Source organism: Coregonus clupeaformis, chromosome 39, assembly GCF_020615455.1.
Source record: "Coregonus clupeaformis isolate EN_2021a chromosome 39, ASM2061545v1, whole genome shotgun sequence".
Classification (NCBI taxonomy): domain Eukaryota; kingdom Metazoa; phylum Chordata; class Actinopteri; order Salmoniformes; family Salmonidae; genus Coregonus; species Coregonus clupeaformis.
Genome location: NC_059230.1, coordinates 11,624,931 through 11,646,916, shown reverse-complemented (window position 1 = coordinate 11,646,916; position 21,986 = coordinate 11,624,931). Strand labels below are relative to the sequence as shown.

At 42.2% G+C, this 21,986-nt stretch overlaps 1 protein-coding gene across 1 annotated transcript in view; it reads right to left on the bottom strand.

Moving 5' to 3' along the window:
- Window positions 1–5,295: 5,295 nt before the first annotated feature.
- LOC121554465 (nectin-4-like) overlaps window positions 5,296–21,986 on the bottom strand; it is a 34,330-nt gene continuing 17,639 nt past the window's right edge. Inside the window, exons 7-12 of the mRNA XM_041868063.1 lie at window positions 9,434–9,585; window positions 8,994–9,153; window positions 8,631–8,706; window positions 8,183–8,245; window positions 7,649–7,828; window positions 5,296–7,369 (exon numbers count right to left, since the gene is read on the bottom strand). Of these exons, the coding sequence (XP_041723997.1) occupies window positions 6,932–7,369; window positions 7,649–7,828; window positions 8,183–8,245; window positions 8,631–8,706; window positions 8,994–9,153; window positions 9,434–9,585 (1,069 nt within the window). The 3' untranslated portion in view covers window positions 5,296–6,931. The remainder of the gene's footprint in view (window positions 7,370–7,648; window positions 7,829–8,182; window positions 8,246–8,630; window positions 8,707–8,993; window positions 9,154–9,433; window positions 9,586–21,986) is intronic.

Below are 21,986 nucleotides of genomic sequence, written 5' to 3'. Positions count from 1 at the left end.
TTATGGCGGTTTTGGAGCAGTGGCTTCTTCCTTGCTGAGCGCCTTTCAGGTTATGTTGATATAGGACTCGTTTTAAAGTGGATATAGATACTTTTGTACCTGTTTCCTCCAGCATCTTCACAAGGTCCTTTGCTGTTGTTCTGGGACTGATTTGCACTTTTCGCACCAAAATACGTTCATCTCTAGGAGACAGAACGCGTCTCCTTCCTGAGCGGTATGACAGCTGCGTGCTCCCATGGTGTTTATACTTGCGTACTATTGTTTGTACAGATGAACATGGTACCTTCAGGCGTTTGGAAATTGCTCCCAAGGATGACCCAGACTTGTGGAGGTCCACAACTGTTTTTCTGATGTCTTGGCTGATTTCTTTTGATTTTCCCATGATGTCAAGCAAAGAGGCACTGAGTTTGAAGGTAGGCCTTGAAATACATCCACAGGTACACCTCCAATTGACTCAAATTATGTCAATTAGCCTATCAGAAGCTTCAGAAGCCATGACATCATTAGCCTATCAGAAGCCATGACATCATTTTGTGGAATTTTCCAAGCTGTTTAAAGGCACATTCAACTTAGTGTATGTAAACTTCTGACCCACTGCAATTGTGATACAGTGAATTATAGGTGAATTAATCTGTCTGTAAACAATTGCTGGAAAAATGACTTGTGTCATGCACAAAGTAGATGTCCTAACCGACTTGCCAAAACTATAGTTTGTTAACAAGAAATTTGTGGAGTGGTTGGAAAACTAGTTTTAATGACTTCAACCTAGGTGTATGTAAACTTCTGACTTCAACTGTATATATTTTTTATATATATTAATATCATACAGTGGACACCTAGGCCTATAGGCCTTTGCATTTGATGGATTTAGTGCTCAAGTCTCTGACAGCTGAACCATGGGGTGGACAATTATTGTTTCAGGAAAGTAGCCTAAAAAACAATACAAAAAATTGGCTATGAATTTTTGCATATGCTACACATCGAAACACAAGGAATAGTGTTTGTCGTTTGTTATAGGCTGTTTTTAAGGACACATACAGTGCATTCGGAAAGTATTCAGATCCCTTTACTTTTTCCACATTTTGTTACGTTACAGCCTTACTCTAAAATGAATTAAATTGTTTATTTTCCCCTCATCAATCTACACACAATAACCCATAATGACAAAACAAACTGGTTTTTAGAAATGTTTGCAAATGTATTAGAAAAAAATAGATATATAACATTTACATAAGTATTCAGACCCTTTACTCAGTACTTTGTTGAAGCACCTTTGGCAGCAATTACAGCCTCGAGTCTTCTTGGGTATGACGCTACAAGCTTGACACACCTGTATTTGGGGAGTTTCTCCCATTCTTCTCTGTAGATCCTCTCAAGCTCTGTCAGGTTGGATGGGGAGCGTCGCTGCACAACTATTTTCAGGTCTCTCCAGAGATGTTAGATCGGGTTCAAGTCCGGGTTCTGGCTGGGACACTCAAGGATATTCAGACACTTGTCCTGAAGCCACTCCTGCGTTGTCTTGGTTGTGTGCTTAGGGTTGTTGTCCTGTTGGAAGGTGGACCTTCACCCCTGTCCAGAGCGCTCTGGAGCAGGTTTTCATCAAGTATCTCTCTGTACTTTGCTCTGTTCATCTTTCCCTCAATCCTGACTAGTCTTCCAGTCCCTGCCGCTGAAATACATCCCCACAGCATGATGTTGCCACCACCATGCTTCACCGTAGGGATGGTGCCAGGTTTCCTCCGGACTTGACGCTTGGCATTCAGGCCAAAGAGTTCAATCTTGGTTTCATCAGATCAGAGAAACTTGGTCTCATGATCTGAGAGTCCTTTACGTACTTTTTGGCAAACTCCAAGCAGGCTGTTGTGATGAGTGTGATTAGAAGGAGTCAGGCGCAGGAGGGTAAATCACCGAATACAGAGTTTATTCCGTCATACACAGTTGTGCTGGATAGCGACTACAAAATACAGGCACAGGGGAACAATCTACCCCGGCAATACAAGGTACGGGTAGCTCCAACAAAATACAGGCACAGGGGAATAATCTACCCCGGCAATACAAGGTACGAGTAGCTCCACCGAGCTACACTCAACTCACATAAAACAATCACCCACAAGGACAAGGGGGCAGAGGGAACACTTATACACAGACTAATGAGGGGATATGAACCAGGTGTGTGTAATTGACAAGACAAGACAAATGGAATGATGATGTATGGAGCGGCAGTGGCTAGTAAGCCAGTGACGACGAACGCCGAAGCCTGCCCGAACAAGGAGGGGAGGCAGCCTCGGCGGAAGTCGTGACAGCTGTCATGTGCCTTTTACTGAGGAGTGGCTTCCATCTGGCCACTCTACCATACATGCCTGATTGGTGGTGTACTGCAGAGATGGTTGTCCTTCTGGAAGGTTCTCCCATCTCCACAGAGGAACTCTGGAGCTCTCTCAGAGTGACCATCCGTTTCTTGGTCACCTCCCTGACCAAGGCCCTTCTCCCCCGATTACTCAGTTTGGCCGGCGGCCAGCTCTAGGAAGAGTCTTGGTGGTTCCAAACTTCTTCCATTTAAGAATGATGGAGGCCACTGTGTTCTTGGGGACCTTCAATGTTGCAGAAATGTTTTGGTACCCTTCCCCAGATCTGTGCCACGACACAATCCTGTCTCGGAGCTCTACGGACAATTCCTTCGACCTCATGGCTGGGTTTTTGCTCTGACATGCACTGTCAACTATGGGACCTTATATAGACAGGTGTGTGCCTTTCCAAATCATGTCCAATCAATTGAATTTACCACAGGTGGATTCCAATCATGTTGTAGAACCATCTCAAGTATGAAAACAAGATGCACCTGAGCTCAATTTAGAGTTTCATAGCAAAGGGTCTGAATACTTATGTAAATAAGGTATTTCTGTTTTACATTTTTTATACATTTGCAAACATTTCTAAAACCTGCTTTTTCTTTGTCACTATGGGGTATTGTGTGTAGATTGATGAGGAAAAAAAAAGAATTTAATCAATTTTAGAATAAGTATGTAATGTAACAAAATGTGGAAAAAGTCAAGGGGTCTGAACCCTTTCCGAATGCACTGTAAATGTGGCTAATTTGGCCAATATGCCTTGTTTATTGATGGCTCTGGCTGTGCCAAGTAGGATCTGAATGCATATGGATGTCTGGTTAATTTCTCAAATGTCTTCCCGGTTACATTGTCCGGCTCCAAATTTTTTGATTTTAGAATATTCGCATGAAAATCTGTCACCAATTGGATGGAAACCTAGACACCCTAAAAACTCTGGCAAGTGCGCTAGTCCAGTGTCACTTTGATTATGCCTGCACATCATGGTTCACCAGCAGCCCAAAACATCTAAAGAATAAGCTACAGACTAGGGTTTCATATTTTCCCAGTATTTTACAAATTTTCCATCCCAAGAATAATCACTTTTCTCCCTGGTAACCGGCATTTCCTGCCCAAACTGGAAGTGTCATTCTAAAGAATATTAATATGTCTGGATTTGATTAGAGCTTTGATCGGCATGAAAATTCAAGTCTGATGCTACCTGAGCCTGATGAGCCATACATTAAAAACATTTTATGAGCCCAACATTAAATACATTTTTTGAGCCCAAAAAAGCCCAAATTATTGTGTTGTTATCCAATACATAGCCTATGATATAGGATACTGCACGTTATGCACGACAGAAAAACATAAAAGCCCATAGAAGTAGCTATGTTAAAAAATAAGATGACCCCCAAAAGCCAGATGGAGATGCATTCAGTCCTTAAATTACTTTGTGCAATCCTGGTCACTTTTTTAATTATTTGTGTATATATGTCTTTTTTTAACTGACAAATGAAATCAATCAATCCAAACTGTGCAGAGGCAATTTGATGAATGGAAAGAGACATCTGTTACAAAATACCAAAAATGTTTTTTTAATGTTCAAAGTCATAGTGTAGGAACACTTTTAAAGCCTCAAAGGATAAGATGATCCAACTTTTAAAACGAGTCGTTTTTGGCTAGCCACAGCAGTCAACTAGCTGGCTAGGTAACTGTTTAGCTTTCTAGCACATTCACTAATTTGTTTGTAAACAATTAACAAGATAATTAGCTACCACATGTTCTTGTCACACTGTCAACAGAGTAGCTAGAGAGCAACAAGATATGCCAAATAACAGTCTAAAAACCACTTGAGGGTTTGACCATTCAGACACAAGTCACATGGCCAGGAATCAGATTTGTATCTGTCCCGTGTAGCTCAGTTGCTAGAGCATGGCGCTTGCAACGCCAGGGTTGTGGGTTCGATTCCCACGGGGGGACAGTATGAAAAATATATGTATGCGCTCACTAAAAACTGTAAGTCGCTCTGGATAAGAGCGTCTGCTAAATGACTAAAATGTAAAATGTATCTGACTTCAAACCACCTATGAAGGTGGTTTTGAAATGTGGCTTGAAATATCCGATTCCATGTTCTTTTTGCTGTTCAGACTGCAGGAAAAAGATACGCAAATATATATTTTTTGGAGTCACTTCAAACTGCCAATGTGAACAAGGCTAAAGTATATTGAAAGCAGGAGCTTCCACACAGGTGTTGTTCCTATGATGCTTTGGATCATGTATAAGAACGCTGGGCAGGCCATTATTTTGGCATGGCATCCTTCCAATAAAGTTCCAGACACTTGTAGAATCTATGCCAAGGTGCATTGAAGCTGTTCTGGCTCATGGTGTCCCAAAGCCCTGTTAAGACACTTGATGTTGGTGTTTCCTTTATTTTGGCAGTTACCTGTAGGTCCATGCACTATGTTCATTTCTCGTACTATCCCCTAGTGCACACCAGGAGGCTGTATATTCCAACCTCTTACATTCTACACAGTGTACAAAACATTAAGAACACCATTTTCCCTCAGAACAGCCTCAATTCGTCGGGGCATGGACTCTACAAGGTGTTGAAAGTGTTCCACAGGGATGCTGGCCCATGTTGACTCCAATGCTTCCCACAGTTGTGTCAAGTTGGCTGGATGTCCTTTGGGTGGTGGACCATTCTTGATACACGGGAAACTGTTGAGCGTGAAAAACCCAGCAGCGTTGAAGTTCTTGACACAAACCGGTGCGCATTGGCACCTACTACCATACCCCATTCAAAGGCACTTTTGTCTTGCCCATTCACCCTCTGAATGGCACACATACACAATCCTTGTCTCAATTGTCTCAAGGCTTAAAAATCCTTCTTTAACCTGTCTCCTCCCCTTCATCTAGACTGATTGAAGTGGATTTATCAAGTGACAACAATAAGGGATCAAAGCTTTCACTTGGATTCACCTTGTCAGTTTATGTCATGGAAAGAGCAGGTGTTCATAATGTTTTGTACACTCAGTGTTTGTCGGTAATACATTCACTCAGAGATAGCGTTACAGCATTATACAAAGGAAAATAGTTAAAAGCAACGGAATGATACAACTGAATGTGTGTGAATGTGATTCCAAAGTTTCATACATGGAAGCCCATGCAATTACAACAGTGGAGGCTGGTGGGAGGAGCTATAGGAGGAGGGATCATTGTAATGACTGAAGTGGAATAAATGGAACGGTATCAAAGACGTCGCACATATGGAAACCACATGTTTGACTCCGTTCCATCAATTCCATTTCAGCCATTACAATGAGCCCTTCATCCTATAGCTCCTCCCACCAGCCTCCACTGAATTACAAGTATATGTGTACATACCTGTGAACTACAGTAAGACATTCCCTGGAACATGGCATGAAAGAAACACTTGTGTACAGCATGGCTGCGTTTGAAATGACACCCTATTCCCTATCTAGCGCACTACTTTTGCCCAGGGCTCATAGGGCTCTGGTTAAAAGTAGTGCACTATGTAGGGAATAGGGTGTCATTTCAAGTCAGTAGATTCAAACATAATACTTAATATTGGCCTACAAAGCAAAGGCTCTTTTTACTGTATTCATACAAACAAAGGCATATTGCAGTTATCTTGTCTAAATGTCTGTGGTGTAAGAAAATAGAAGAACAATACTTTTTCCCAGTTTTAGTAGATTTTCACATAGGCTCTCACTGTGCTCAGGTGTAAACCATTTAATGGGAAGGCTCTGTTTTTTAACCTCTTGTCTAAAATGCAGTCTTCAGCTTTTGACATCTCAGACTATGGCGAGTTCAAAGTTTGTGCACATCCAAGTTTCATGGAAAGGAGGGGTATCTCCAGAAAAACTCCTGCCACACGTCAAGTCAAAAAGATGGACTCCATCTTAGGGTGAATAGAACAGCATGGGTTGTATCCTCATCTAGAAGGAAGGAGGGTGGAAGATCACCAACATGTATTCCACTAGGCAGCCGTTATTGGTGAGTTGTTGATATTCTAATCTTGCACCTTAGTTCTGTCACCAAGTCGTAGTAGCAAAAAAACTATACAATAATAAAGCATGGAAGTCTTTTAGGTCCTCTCAGTTTGATGCTTCCTGGGCATGGAGTGATCTTTATTGCTGTGATACAATATTATGACTACTTTGGTCTGTCTGTGTCCAACCTGACATTCATGTACTTCTACAGTGATTTATACAAGATGAATGACTACTTTGGTCTATGTCCAACCTGACATTCATGTGCTTTTAATTTTACATCATACATGTCCAGCTTCTCTCCTGTGATATGTATGTGTTACTTATTTGTATCGCTACAGCAAAGGAGTCTTTCTTGAATCGGAAGCTTTATTTGCTGATCAAAAATATCTGAGAGCTCGAGGCGAAGGTGGACGTATGTTTCAGAAGTGAAAAGGAGGTAAACTGGCTGCCACAGAGGTATGCCACCAACGTGCTTGTATCCCAAACAGTCACAACCAATCACATACAAAACACTGTTAGAGTGGTGTTGTGTAGAAAAGTGTGCCTCGTCGTATAGTGTGTCACCTGCCCTTACCCAGCCGTACCGCTCTATACAATCTGGGCCTTGTGGATGAAGGAGGCGTGTGGTGATGGGGTGAGGAGGATGCCATTGGTCCGGTATTTGGGGAGCGGTTTGGGTCTCAATGTTCCGTTGTTCTGCTGGAAGTGAGGGTTGAGTCCACGTTCTATTTCTGAGATCTGAGAACTGTTGGTCTCGCTGTCCTGGTCTTCTGACCTCCCCTGATCCAACGGACTCATCCTGGGGCGCGTCCCCCGCTCCCCCTCCACACCTTCATCCTCCTCGTCTGTGACGGGAGGGAAGTTGCAACTGAGAGGGGAGTGGGTGTTCCTGCTACCGGGCCCCTGCCGTATGTGTAAACCCCACTCCGTTGGGATGATGGCGCTGCCGTTCAGGGACCTCAGCAGCTCGGTGGACTGTTCCATTGGGAAGGGAGAGGGTTGGAGAGGTGGGTGGAGATGGTCTTCCTGTGAGACAAGTGGTAAATATGTGGTTAGATAAAGGAAAATACAACTCATCAGTAACTATAGATAATTTGAGTATCTCTAGCAATCTCTACTAAACCTATGAGTTTAAAAGGTTTACAAGAAATGGAGTATGCCAGTCATGATGCCTCATGCCTAGGGTTGCACAATTCCAACCATGATTTCTGAAAAAAACTGTGAATTTATTGAAAGTTCACGGAATTCTGCAACCCTACTCATGCCTCTACATGCACCCACCCCTCTACCCACCCACACACTTACCAAAGACATGGTGCTATTCTGCTCATCTGACTCCACCCTAAGTCTGTTCTCCTCCTCTCTGTCCATGGCTCTGCTCTCCCTCCCTCTTCGTGAAGTATTGTACAGAACAGGTCGACCCAGGTAGTCTAGCCCCCCGCCCCCTACCAGAGTAGATTGACTCCCCCTAATGCGCCCTTGCTCCTGCGTGTGAAGGAAAGGGAGATATAGAGAACTTTAAACACATTTTCCACTGAAGAGTCTGATTTTAAGATGGCTTCCGAAGCAGGAGTCCCAGAACAGAAGATGGAGGGAAAGCACGAAGTCTTAATAACAAAGTATAATTAGTATAAAGTATAATTAATATATGATATGTAAGATGCACTAACTTTTCTTTTCACATATAAATGCTATTTAAAGAAAATAAGCTCCTTGCATTTCATTTAACTACATACATTTTTGCCTGCCCTGCAGAGCTCAGAATTTAGCGGCCATGCATCTGGAGGCTAAATCGGAGGTCTCCCTCGCATGCAGAGAAAGAGTGAAATGGAGACTGACCCCTAGGGAGGACAGGCTGGTCCGCAGTGTCCCCTCCACTCTGAGAGGGATATTCTCCTCTGTCTATAAGAACAGAGGATAAGAAAGAGAGGGAAGGGAGAGAGGGAGGGGGGAGAGAATGAGAGGGGGACATATTAACTTGAGGGGACCATATTAACTTGAGGCAAATAGATAATGCTCATGGAAGTGCTAGTATTTATTTACAGAATGACAGCATTGTGTACAGACCACAGACCAGTGGAGGCTAGTGGGAGGAGCTATAGGAGGACGGGCTCATTGTAATGGCTGGAATGGAATAAGTGGAACGGTATCAAACACATGGAAACCCTAGGTTAGACTGCATTGTATTTATTTCATTCCAGCCATTATAATGAGCCCATCCTCCTATAACTCCTTCCACCAGCCTCCACTGCCACAGACTGTAAGATATGGTGATTTAATATCCTACCTGTCCTCTAGCGTCCATACTGACTGAGTTCATTTTCCTGACAGATGCCTGTCTGGAGAGAGTACTGATCTCCTCCCTGAGAGAGAGAGAGAGAGAGAGAGAGAGAGAGAGAGAGAGAGAGAGAGAGAGAGAGAGAGAGAGAGAGAGAGAGAGAGAGAGAGAGAGAGAGAGAGAGAGAGAGAGAGAGAGAGAGAGAGAGAGAGAGAGAGGAGAGAGAGAGAGAGAGAGAGAGAGAGAGAGAGAGAGAGAGGCATTGTTAAGTATTCTGAATTAAAGACATTTACAGTTTTGGCGTAACATTTATCATTTAGATTCTATAACGATTCTATAACGAGGGAGTTACTGTAAAGTTTGAAAACATACTTCCTCACAGTGAGTTCCCTCGACAGTTTCTTGTTCTTGCGTTTGTGGTGACGGGTCACAGAGATGACGATGATGATCATGACTAGTAGAAGTACTACGGCCACTCCTCCCACTATTATCATCAGGAGACTGTCGAACGACGCCTGCTTCTGAGGCAACTCTGAGGGAGAGGGACAATAGGAAGTGATGTATATTCACAGAGATACAGAAATACACATAATTTTGAAAATATGAACATACTGTATGTGTGATTGCTTAAACTGGGTTTGTTAGCTAAACTTCTTTGTTTAACAGAACAAAGGTACAGTATTTTCCAGAATTTTGTTTCAGGATAAAAAAATTAATATAAAATAAAATACAACATATATATCCAGGACTAAAGTAAGAAAATTATGACTAATTTAATATCACTCTTTAATATGAGTGATAGCCCAACCTACCTGTCACAGTGATCTCCACCTCTGCTTTCCCCGTCCCCACAACGTTCTTGGCCACACATTGGTAGATGCCAGCGTCCGTCAGGCCGAGGGGCCTATTAAACAGCAGGGATCCATTCCCCGTGGTCACGCCCTCTGGTAAGTCTCCGCCTTTTCTGCGCATAACAGAAACACTATAGCACTTAACATAGGGTTTAACAAAACTGTACAGTTGATATCTTACAATAATGCTCTGAATGCCATGACTCTATAAACGCCCAACAACGTCACAAGGTACTGAATTGAACCTGAACGCACCCCTTTAACACACCCTACAGTATCACACAAAACATCACATTCAAAACAACAACACTAACCTGAATATCATAGCAACACAGCCCAAAATACTATTAACTATTGATCACCAACAACACTAACCTGAAATGTTACATGAGCACCACAGTGATATAAAGAAAAACATGACTCAGAATTTGTGGGCGCAACAAACTAGAATTCATTAAAATGGCTTATTTCTGACCACTACTCTATTGCTTTGAGTCGTGTGAACAGACTCCCTTTTGAGCAGGAGGAACCAGAAACAGGAACCATACAGTTTTACATATAGACACAGATCACACAGCATGATAATGTTACAAACAAATCCAATTGTTTGGAACATACCTCCCCCCTCCCTCCATCCCCCACCCCTCCCTCCCTCTTGTGAAACTGTCTCCTCTGTCTGCTGTCTGCACAAGCTGCAACACGACAATATGACAGCACGGTTATTACTTCACCTGTTGCTTTGCATTGACAAGTAAAAAGAAGCAAACTGGTTTTCCCACTGCAACAGGCAACAACCATGGTGTGTGTATGTGTGTGTGTGTGTGAGTGTGTGTGTGTGTGTGTGTGTGTGTGTGTGTGTGTGTGTGTGTGTGTGTGTGTGTGTGTGTGTGTGTGTGTGTGTGTGTGTGTGTGTGTGTGTGTGTGCGTGTGTGTGTGTGTGCGTGTGTGTGTGTTAGTGGGAGTAAGAAAGTGTGTGATCAAGTACAAAATTAATCAGACTGAATCATAACTTCTATAAATCTAACATCAGACATACAGCATGACACTCATGAGACACTTTCCCTAAAGGCCTAACTGTACTTGTATGAATAATGAGTAAGAGCCATTTTAAGAGTAATTTCCAATAGATGGTTCATTCCACCTCCACCCTCTACCACACCCTGAGAATGGTTTAATCCACCTAACAGCAGGATGTTTTCCAAATGCTCTCAGACCCCTACTCCACTACCACATATCTACAACACAAAATCCATGTGTACATGTGTGTATAGTGCGTATGTTATCATGTGTCTGTATGCATGTGTCTGTGCGTATGTTTGTGTTGCTTCACAGTCCCCGCTCTTCCATAAGGTGTATTTTTATCAGTTTTTTAAAATCTGATTCTACTGCTTGCATCAGTTAACTGATGTGGAATAGAGTTCCATGTAGTCATGGCTCTATGTAGTACTGTGCACCTCCCATAGTCTGTTCTGGACTTGGGGACTGTGAAAAGACCTCTGGTGGCATGTCTTGTGGGGTATACATGGGTGTCTGAGCTGTGCGCTAGTCGTTTAAACAGACAGCTCGGTGCTTTCAACATGTCAATACCTCTCACAAATAAAAGTAGTGATGAAGTCAATCTCTCCTCCACTTTGAGCCAGGAGAGATTAACATGCATATTATTAATGTTTGCTCTCTGTGTACATCCAAGGGCCAGCCGTGCTGCCCTGTTCTGAGCCAATTGCAATTTTCCTAAGTCTCTCTTTGTGGCACCTGACCACACAACTGAACAGTAGTCCAGGTGCGACAAAACTAGAGCCTGTAGGACCTGCCTTGTTGATAGTGCTGTTAAGAAGGTAGAGCGCTTTATTCTCCCCATCTTAGCTACTGTTGTATGAATATATTTTGACCATGACAGTTTACAATCCAGGGTTACTCCAAGCAGTTTAGTCACTTCAACTTGCTCAATTTCCACATTATTTATTAAAATATTTAGTTCAGGTTTAGGGTTTAGTGAATGATTTGTCCCAAATAAAATGCTTTTAGTTTGAAATATTTAAGATTAACTTATTCCTTGCCACCCATTCTGAAACTAACTGCAGCTCTTTGTTAAGTGTTGCAGTCATTTCAGTCGCTGTAGTAGCTGACGTGTACAGTGTTGAGTTATCCACATACATAGACACACTGGCTCTCCTCAAAGCCAGTGGCATGTCGTTAGTAAAGTTAGAAAAAAGTAAGGGGCCTAGACAGCAGCCCTGGGTAATTCCTGATTCTTCCTGGATTATGTTGGAGAGGCTTCCATTAAAGAACACCCTCTGTGTTCTGTTAGACAGGTAACTCTTTATCCACAATATAGCAGGGGGTGTAAAGCCATAACACATACATTTTTCCAGCAGCAGACTATGATCGATAATGTCAAAAGCTGCACTGAAGTGTAACAAAACATTTGAACTGTCCCTGAACCAAACCTGTACTACTATTTATTTAACCTTTATTTAAAGACATCACAGGAGGTTGGTGGCACCTTAATTGGGGAGGACGGGGTCGTGGTAATGGCTGGAGCAGAATCAACGGAATGGGACCATTCCATTTACTCCGTTCCAGACATTATTATGAGCCTTTCTCCCCTCAGCAGCCTCCACTGAAAGACATGCTCCGGAACTTTACGACTATTAAAGGGGTATTTCACCCTGGCTCTGGAATGGCATATAGTCATTACTATATTAACAACATTAAGTTTTTATCATAAACATCACAATTATCCAAACCACAAGCTAGAACTAGCACATTTTCATTTAGCTAATTACAAACAAGCGTTATCTTTCACCATTCTACCTACCAGACTCACCCTGATTCTGCCAGTGGCTTGCGGCTATCAAGAATGATGCGGTGACCAAAGATTATCAGAGGGATTTTCAGGCTGAACTGATGGGGAATCCATTTCGACGACAGCTGAGAAGTGATGTGATACCATACATTTTTTCCTTCACAACATACCAGAAGATTCTTAATTAGAGGTAACCTGACATTAGCTAGCTTGCTAGCCTAGCTGGGTAAGTTAGCTAGCTAACATTACAGTCCTGTATTGAACTCTGAAAGCCATCAGCTAAATCATATAGCTATCTACAGTATCTTTTGGTATACACACTGTCAATCAATTTCGCCTATGCCATGGTAGTCACTGCTAGACTGGTAGCTGCCTTCAGCAGAGTAAACATGTTTGTTTGTTCATTCTATCTTTGACTGACGTTAGCTAGCGTAAGCTAGCTAATGTTACCAAATAAAGTATCTTAATTTGGTAGCCATCTATTCCACCCTAGTCTATTAAAATGTGAATTGTCTATATAGCTAACTCACTCTGTGTATTGGTAGCAATGATGAATGTGTATAAATCATCTATGGTTGGTTAGTTGGTTCTCAGCCAGTCTCAGCTGGCTAGCAATCTTGCTGCCAATTTAGTGACGCTAGTTAGCTAACAGCAAGATAACAACATTGAAATGTCAATGTTAGGTATGCTTAGCTAGCCAGTCTAATAGAGATCAATACAATTAGTGGAGTGGTTAAATTGTGTATTGTTGTGTATTTTGTTGTAGGTGGTACAGAACAGTGGAGGCTGCTGAGGGGAGGACGGCTCATAATAATGGCTAAAACGAAGCAAATGGAATGGCATCAAACCTTGTGTTTGATGTATTTGATACCATTCCAAATTCCGCTCCACTCATTACCACAAGCCCAACTTCCCCAATTAAGGTGCCACCAAACGCCTGTGGTACAGAATCTCATTCCACCAACATGCACTTCCAACCCCTAGCACCGTACAAGGTGAAGGTAAGTTGGCCAAAATATTTACAAGCTGATGGCAAAGATAGCTCACTTTATGGTAAGCATGGTATAAACATGAATTGGGTAGTGTTTTGTATGGTTTGTGTTCGTGTTTTGGGGTTACGGGTGGTTAGAGGTGGCCTGAGGACCACAGAGTATCTTCCAGACCATGTAATCAATTTACTCTACCCCTCTTCTCTTTTTTCCTTTTTCTCTTTGTAAAACTCATGTTATCTGGAGTCATTCCACAGTGCCCTGCTAAAAAATACCCCAAAGTGTGGACATTTTGAGTACACAAGCATGAGTGAGCGGACACACCTTGCAATTATGGAGCACAACAAGATTGTGGGACAGAAACCAGCAAGTGACACTGAAAGGTATAAAATCAAGACTACAACAGTAATGACACAACCACCTCATTATTCTCTCTGCAGATTCTCAAAACATAATACAAAGACATCTACAAAATTCCCCTCCAAAGGGCTACTATTGACAAGGATGATCTGTCAAAGTCAATGGACTGGGGAGGTTTACAGACAGCACTTTGAGATGAGGAAAGGGTTTTTGGATGTGCAGGGTTGTGCTTAGACAGTAAATGTATTGTTGTGTATGAGAGCGATTGAGGTGCCATTTCTCCTCAATCTCCCATACACAACAATTCATACTGTGTAAGAACTGCCTTCCTAAGACTTTTCACACCTTCTTTAGCCACCCAGCCCATTCACTTTATTGACTGATCTTTTCTCTCAGAAGCAGCTCCCAATGTCCCCTCATGGTCCCTAAGCAATATGCTAGCCGTTCCCATTTGGTTGATACCTTTACCAACAAAGGTGTGTTGCCCTACGTCCCTTCCACAAAAAATTTAAAATGCTATGACCACAACCATGTCTTTCCAGGAGACGTGCAGTACCAGCAAATCTTCTACAAGAGGACCAGGTGGTTAAGAAGCCCTACACCACTTTCGGCAGTCTTATCCAGCTGGCCGTTCACAGCAGACAGGACAAGCCCATCGCTATAAGAACAAAGAGTCTAACCTCCCAAGCCGACCATTGCCAGTGTACCGAAGCTGGATAAATCATATCCAATCAAATCAAATTGCATTGGTCGCATACACATATTTAGCAGATGTTATTGTGGGTGTAGCAAAATGCTTGTGTTCCTAGCTCCGACAGTGGAGTAATATCTAACAATACACACAAATCTAAAAAGTAAAAGAATGGAATATAGAAATATTAGGACGAGCAATGTCGAAGTCCGGAGTATATCAGTGGAGGATGCTGAGGGGAGGATGGCTCATAATAATGGCTGGAACGGAGCTAATGGCATGGCATCAAACCACGTGTTTGATGTATTTGATACCATTCCACTCATTCCGCTCCAGCCATTACCATGAGCACATCCTCCCCAATTAAGGTGCCACCAACCTCCTGTGGAGTATATACATATATTCAGTACCAGTCAAAAGTTTGGACACACCTACTCATTCAAGGGTTTTTCTTTATTTGTACTATTTTCTACATTGCAGAATAATAGTGAAGACATCAAAACTATGAAATAACACATATGGAATCATGTAGTAACCAAAACAGTGTTAAACAAATCAAAATACATTTTATATTTGAGACAGCTTTGCACACTCTTGTCATTCTCTCAACCAGCTTCACCTGGAATGCTTTTCCAACAGTCTTGAAGGAGTTCCCAAATATGCTGAGCATTTGTTGGCTGCTTTTCCTTCTCTCTGCGGTCCAACTCATCCAAACCATCTCAATTGAGTTGAGGTCGGGTGATTGTGGAGGCTAGGTCATCTGATGCAGCACTCCATCACTCTCCTTCTTGGTCAAGTAGCCCGTACACAGCCTGGAGGTGTGTTGGGTCATTGTCCTGTTGAAAAACAAATGATAGTCCCACTAAGCGCAAACCAGATGGGATGGAGAATGCTGTGGTTTCCATGCTGGTTAAGTGTGCCTTGAATTCTAAATAAATTACAGACAGTGTCACCAGCAAAGCACCCCCACACCATCACACGTCCTCCTCCATGCTTCACAGTGGGAACCACACATAAGGAGATCATCCGTTCACCTACTCTGCGTCTTACAAAGACACAGCGGTTGAAACCACAAATCTTTCTTAATGCGTTTGAGCCAATCAGTTGTGTTGTGACAAGGTAGGGGTGGTATACAGAAGATAGCCCTATTTGGTAAAAGACCAAGCTTAAATAAGCAAAGAGAAACGACAGTCCATCGTTACTTTAAGACATGAAGGTCAGTCACACCGGAACATTTCAAGAACTTTGAAAGATTTTCAAGTGCAGTCGCAAAAACCATCAAGTGCTATGAAGAAGGACCGCCACAGGAAATGAAGACCCGGAGTTACCTCTGCTGCAGATGATACATTCATTAGAGTTACCAGCCTCAGAAATTGCAGCCCAAATAAATGCTTCACAGAGTTCAAGTAACAGACACATCTCAACATCAACTGTTCAGAGGAGACTGCATGAATCAGGCCTTCATGGTCAAATTGCTGCAAAGAAACCACTACTAAAGGACACCAATAAGAAGAAGAGACTTACTTTGGCCAAGAAACACGAGCAATGAACATTAGACCGGTGGAAATCGGTCCAAATTTGAGATTTGTGGTTCCAACCGCCGTTTCTTTGTAAGGCAGAGTAGGTGAACGGATGATCTCATGTGGAGATGTGATGGTGTGGGGTGCTTTGCTGGTGACACTGTCTGTAATTTATTTAGAATTCAAGGCACACTTAACCAGCATGGAAACCACAGCATTCTCCATTCCATCTGGTTTGCGCTTAGTAGGACTATCATTTGTTTTTCAACAGGACAATGACCCAACACACCTCCAGGCTGTGTACGGGCTACTTGACCAAGAAGGAGAGTGATGGAGTGCTGCATCAGATGACCTAGGCTCCCCAATCACCCGACCTCAACTCAAATTAGATGGTTTGGATGAGTTGGACCGCAGAGAGAAGGAAAAGCAGCCAACAAATGCTCAGCATATTTGGGAACTCCTTCAAGACTGTTGGAAAAGCATTCCAGGTGAAGCTGGTTGAGAGAATGACAAGAGTGTGCAAAGCTGTCATCAAGGCAAAGGGTGGCTACTTTGAAGAATCTAAAATATATTTTTATTTGTTTAACACTTTTTTGGTTACTACATGATTCCATATGTGTTATTTCATAGTTTTGATGTCTTCACTATTATTCTACAATGTAGAAAATAGTCCAAATAAACAAAAACCCTTGAATGAGTAGGTGTGTCCAAACTTTTGACCGGTACTGTGTATATATATACAGTGAGGGAAAAAAGTATTTGATCCCCTGCTGATTTTTTACGTTTGCCCACTGAGAAAGAAATGATTAGTCTATAATTTTAATGGTAGGTTTATTTGAACAGTGAGAGACAGAATAACAACAAAAAAATCTAGAAAAACGCATGTCAAAAATGTTATAAATTGATTTGCATTTTAATGAGGGAAATAAGTATTTGACCCCCTCTCAATCAGAAAGATTTCTGGCTCCCAGGTGTCTTTTATACAGGTAACGAGCTGAGATTTGTCTTTTATATAGGGAATGAGCTGAGATTTGGACACCTGTCCACAGAAGCAATCATTCAATCAGATTCCAAACTCTCCACCATGGCCAAGACCAAAGAGCTCTCCAAGGATGTCAGGGACAAGATTGTAGACCTACACAAGGCTGAAATGGGCTACCAGACCATCGCCAAGCAGCTTGGTGAGAAGGTGACAACAGTTGGTGCGATTATTCGCAAATGGAAGAAACACAAAATAACTGTCAATCTCCCTCGGCCTGGGGCTCCATGCAAGATCTCACCTCGTGGAGTTGCAATGATCATGAGAACGGTGAGGAATCAGCCTTGAACTACATAGGAGGATCTTGTCAATGATCTTAAGGCAGCTGGGACCATAGTCACCAAGAAAACAATTGGTAACACACTACGCCGTGAAGGACTGAAATCCTGCAGCGCCCGCAAGGTCCCCCTGCTCACGAAAGCACATATACATGCCCGTCTGAAATTTGCCAATGAACATCTGAATGATTCAGAGGAGAACTGGGTGAAAGTGTTGTGGTTAGATGAGACCAAAATCGAGCTCTTTGGCATCAACTCAACTCGCCGTGTTTGGAGGAGGAGGAATGTTGCCTATGACCCCAAGAACACCATCCCCACCGTCAAACATGGAGGTAGAAACATTATGCTTTGGGGGTGTTTTTCTGCTAAGGGGACAGGACAACTTCACCGCATCAAAGGGACGATGGACAGGGCCATGTACCATCAAATCTGGTGAGAACCTCCTTCCCTCAGCTAGGGCATTGAAAATGGGTCGTGGATGGGTATTCCAGCATGACAATGACCCAAAACACACGGCCAAGGCAACAAAGGAGTGGCTCAAGAAGAAGCACATTAAGGTCCTGGAGTGGCCTAGGCAGTCTCCAGACCTTAATCCCATAGAAAATCTGTGGAGGCAGCTGAAGGTTCGAGTTGCCAAACGTCAGCCTCGAAACCTTAATGACTTGGAGAAGATCTGCAAAGAGGAGTTGACAAAATCCCTCCTGAGATGTGTGCAAACCTGGTGGCCAACTACAAGAAACGTCTGACCTTTGTGATTGCCAACAAGGGTTTTGCCACCAAGTACTAAGTCATGTTTTGCAGACTTTTTCCATATTTTGTTACATTACAGCCTTACTCTAAAAACATTTCCTCATCAATCTGCACACAATACCCCATAATGACAAAGTGAAAACAGGTTTTTAGAAATGTTTGCAAATGTATTAAAAATAAAAAACAGAAATACCTTAATTACATAAGTATTTAGACCCTTTGCTATGAGACTCACAGTTGAGATCAGGTGCATCCTGTGTCCATTGATCATCCTTGAGATGTTTCTTCAACTTGATTGGAGTCCACCTGTGGTAAATTCAATTGATTGGACATGATTTGGAAAGGCACACACCTGTCTATATATGGTCTCACAGTAGACAGTGAATGTCAAAGCAAAAACCAAGCCATGAGGTCGAAGGAATTGTCTGTAGAGCTCCGAGACAGGATTGTGTCGAGGCACAGATCTGAGGAAGGGTACCAAAAAATGTCTGCAGCATTAAAGGTCCCCAAGAACACAGTGGGCTCCATCATTCTTAAATTGAAGAAGTTTGGAACCACCAAGACTCTTCCTAGAGCTGGCCGCCCGGCCAAACTGAACAATCGGGGGAGAAGGACCTTGGTCAGCGAGTTGACCAAGATCCTGATGGACACTCTAACAGAGTTACAGAGTTTATCTGTGGAGATGGGAGAACCTTTCAGAAGGACAACCATCTCTGCAGGACTCCACCAATCAGGTCTTTATGGTATACTGGCCAGACAGAAGCCACTCCTCAGTAAAAGGCACATGACAGCCCGCTTGGAGTTTGCCAAAAGGCACCTAAAGACTCTCAGACCATGAGAAACAAGATTCTCTGGTCTAATGAAACCAAGATTGAACTCCTTGGCCTGAATGCCAAGCGTCACGTCTGGAGGAAACCTGGCACCATTCCTACGGTGAAGCATGGTTGTGGCAGCATCATGATGTGGGGATGTTTTTCAGTGACAGGGACTGGGAGACTAGTCAGGATCAAGGGAAAGATTAATGGAGCAAAGTACAGAGAGATCCTTGATGAAAACTTGCTCCAGAGCGCACAGGACCTCAGACTGGGGCGAAGGTTCACCTACCAACAGGACAACGATCCTAAGCACACAGCCAAGACAACGCAGGAGTGGCTTCGGGACAAGTCTCTGAATGTTCTTGAGTGGCCCAGCCAGAGCCCGGACTTGAACCCGATCGAACATCTCTGGAGAGACCTGAGAATAGATGTGCAGCGACGCTCCCCATCCAACCTGACAGAGCAGAGAAGAATGGGAGGAACTCACGAAATAAAGGTATGCCAAGCTTGTAGCGTCATACCCAAGAAGACTTGAGGCTGTAATCTCTGCCAAAGGTGCTTCAACAAAGTACTGTGTAAAGGGTCTGAATACTTATGTAATTTGATATTTCTTTTTTTTTTTTTTTTAATAAATTTAGAAATAACAACCTGTTTTTGCTTTGTCATTATTGGGTTTTGTGTGTAGATTGATGAGTGGAAAACAACAATTTAAGACATCTTGGAATTAGGCTGTAACGTCAAGGGGTCTGAATACTTTCCGAATGCACTGTGTATGAAATGGGTAAAACAGTATGTAAACATTATTTAAAGTGACCAGTGTACCATTATTAAAGTGACCAGTGTTCCATGACTATGAAGATAGGGAAGCAGGCTCTAAGGTGCATGGTAGAGTAACCGGGTGGTAGCCATCTAGTGACAATGACTAAAGGGCAGGGTACTGGGTGGGGGCCGGCTAGTGATGACTATTTAACAGTCTGATGGCCTTGAGATAGAAGCTGTTTTAATCAGCTGCGTTTACACAGGCAGCCCAACTCTGATACTTTTTCACTAAATTGTCTTTTGACCAATCAGATCAGTTCTGAAAAATGTCTGATGTGATTAAACCCAAAGGATTGACAGCCGTCCTGTATAGATTGCAAAATAGTTGGGAAGAGATTTTTGACGTACCGATTTCATGGCATAGTGTTTATGAACTGATACGCAAAACGACGCCGAATTCGAAACTTTGAATTTTTCAATTTAAATTATTATACAAAATTCTTGCTACCAATAGAATGTTATTTATATGGGAGATACAATCTTCCCAGCTCTGCAGATTTTGCTGCGAAGAGACAGAATCATTAGATCATTTGTTTTGGTACTGTCCATTTGTGGCTTGTATTTGGTCACAGGTCCAGGAATGGCTGAAGGATTGCAATATTTACCTGGAGCTAACCCTGCACTACTGGGTGATCTGAAAAGTCATAGTCAATCGATCAATAATATAATAATACTTTTAGCAAAAATGTTTATTTTCAATGTACAATCTGTAGAAACAATGAGAATAGAAGGGTTCAGAACTTTTGTGAAACATCAAAGTACAGTTGAAAAATATATGGCAAATAGAAATGCAATATGGATGGTGTTAAGAGATAGATGGGAGGTGTTGAATGGAGCTGAAAGATGGGACTAATAACAACTAATAACAGAAAGATAACTAATGTAGGGCATGCTGTGTCCATAATAAGTATATAGGTTATAGGTTGAGAGCTTTTGTGAAGGAGCACAGTTGGAGAGATATGGCATATAGAAGCAAACAGGATGGACATCATGAAAATGATCAGAGAGGTTGAGGGTAGAGGAAGTTCAGGAGTAAAATCAAGCAAAATAGAATTATTGTAAAATTGACTGTGTCCATAAAATGTATATAGTATGTATAATCTGAAAGTAGAGGCCTAAGCGTTGTTATTCACTAGTTTACTCCAATTAGGGAAGGGGTGGTGGGGTTGGAAAGTAATAAAGGGAAATATATATATATATTTTTAAATATATATATATAGTGGAAAATATATCAGAATTGGGCTGCCTGTGTAAACGCAGCTCATTTTTGAATCAGGTGTGCTAGATTAGGGTTGGAGTGAAAACCTACAGGATGGTATCTCTCCAGGAACAGGTTTGGAGAGCCCTGATGTAGAACCACCATAAAATAAATATGGATATTTTCTATCAATCTTCTACATTTGTCTGCCCTTATGGATTCAATGAAGATATTTTTTATATACGCTGTACAGGGCTCTGTAGCAAGAAACAGATGCTAGACATTCAGATATCCAAAAAATGTTTGTTTATTTGTCAAAATCTAAAATACAGGAGACTGTACACTATTTAATGTTAACTCAAGAACTGGGTATTCAACAACAATGTTATATGGTAAAAGTAAAATACAAAAAAAAGGTATGAACAGTGTAGTACAGTTCAGTGTGTCCGAGTGTGTCTCAGGTGTAAAGACATACAAGTGCAGGGAACTATAGTTACAGATTGTTACACCAATGTGATTTACCCAAAGATTTTTGCCGACATCTTGTCTATTTTAAATCTTCTCTCGTTAATCGAGATACAGTGGGGGAAAAAAAGTATTTAGTCAGCCACCAATTGTGCAAGTTCTCCCACTTAAAAAGATGAGAGGCCTGTATTTTCATCATAGGTACACGTCAACTATGACAGACAAAATGAGAAAAAAGATTCCAGAAAATCACATTGTAGGATTTTTTATGAATTTATTTGCAAATTATGGTGGAAAATAAGTATTTGGTCAATAACAAAAGTTTCTCAATACTTTGTTATATACCCTTTGTTGGCAATGACACAGGTCAAACGTTTTCTGCAAGTCTTCACAAGGTTTTCACACACTGTTGCTGGTATTTTGGCCCATTCCTCCATGCAGATCTCCTCTAGAGCAGTGATGTTTTGGGGCTGTCGCTGGGCAACACAGACTTTCAACTCCCTCCAAAGATTTTCTATGTGGTTGAGATCTGGAGACTGGCCATGCCACTCCAGGACCTTGAAATGCTTCTTACGAAGCCACTCCTTCGTTGCCCGGGCAGTGTGTTTGGGATCATTGTCATGCTGAAAGACCCAGCCACGTTTCATCTTCAATGCCCTTGCTGATGGAAGGAGGTTTTCACTCAAAATCTCACGATACATGGCCCCATTCATTCTTTCCTTTACACGGATCAGTCGTCCTGGTCCCTTTGCAGAAAAACAGCCCCAAAGCATGATGTTTCCAC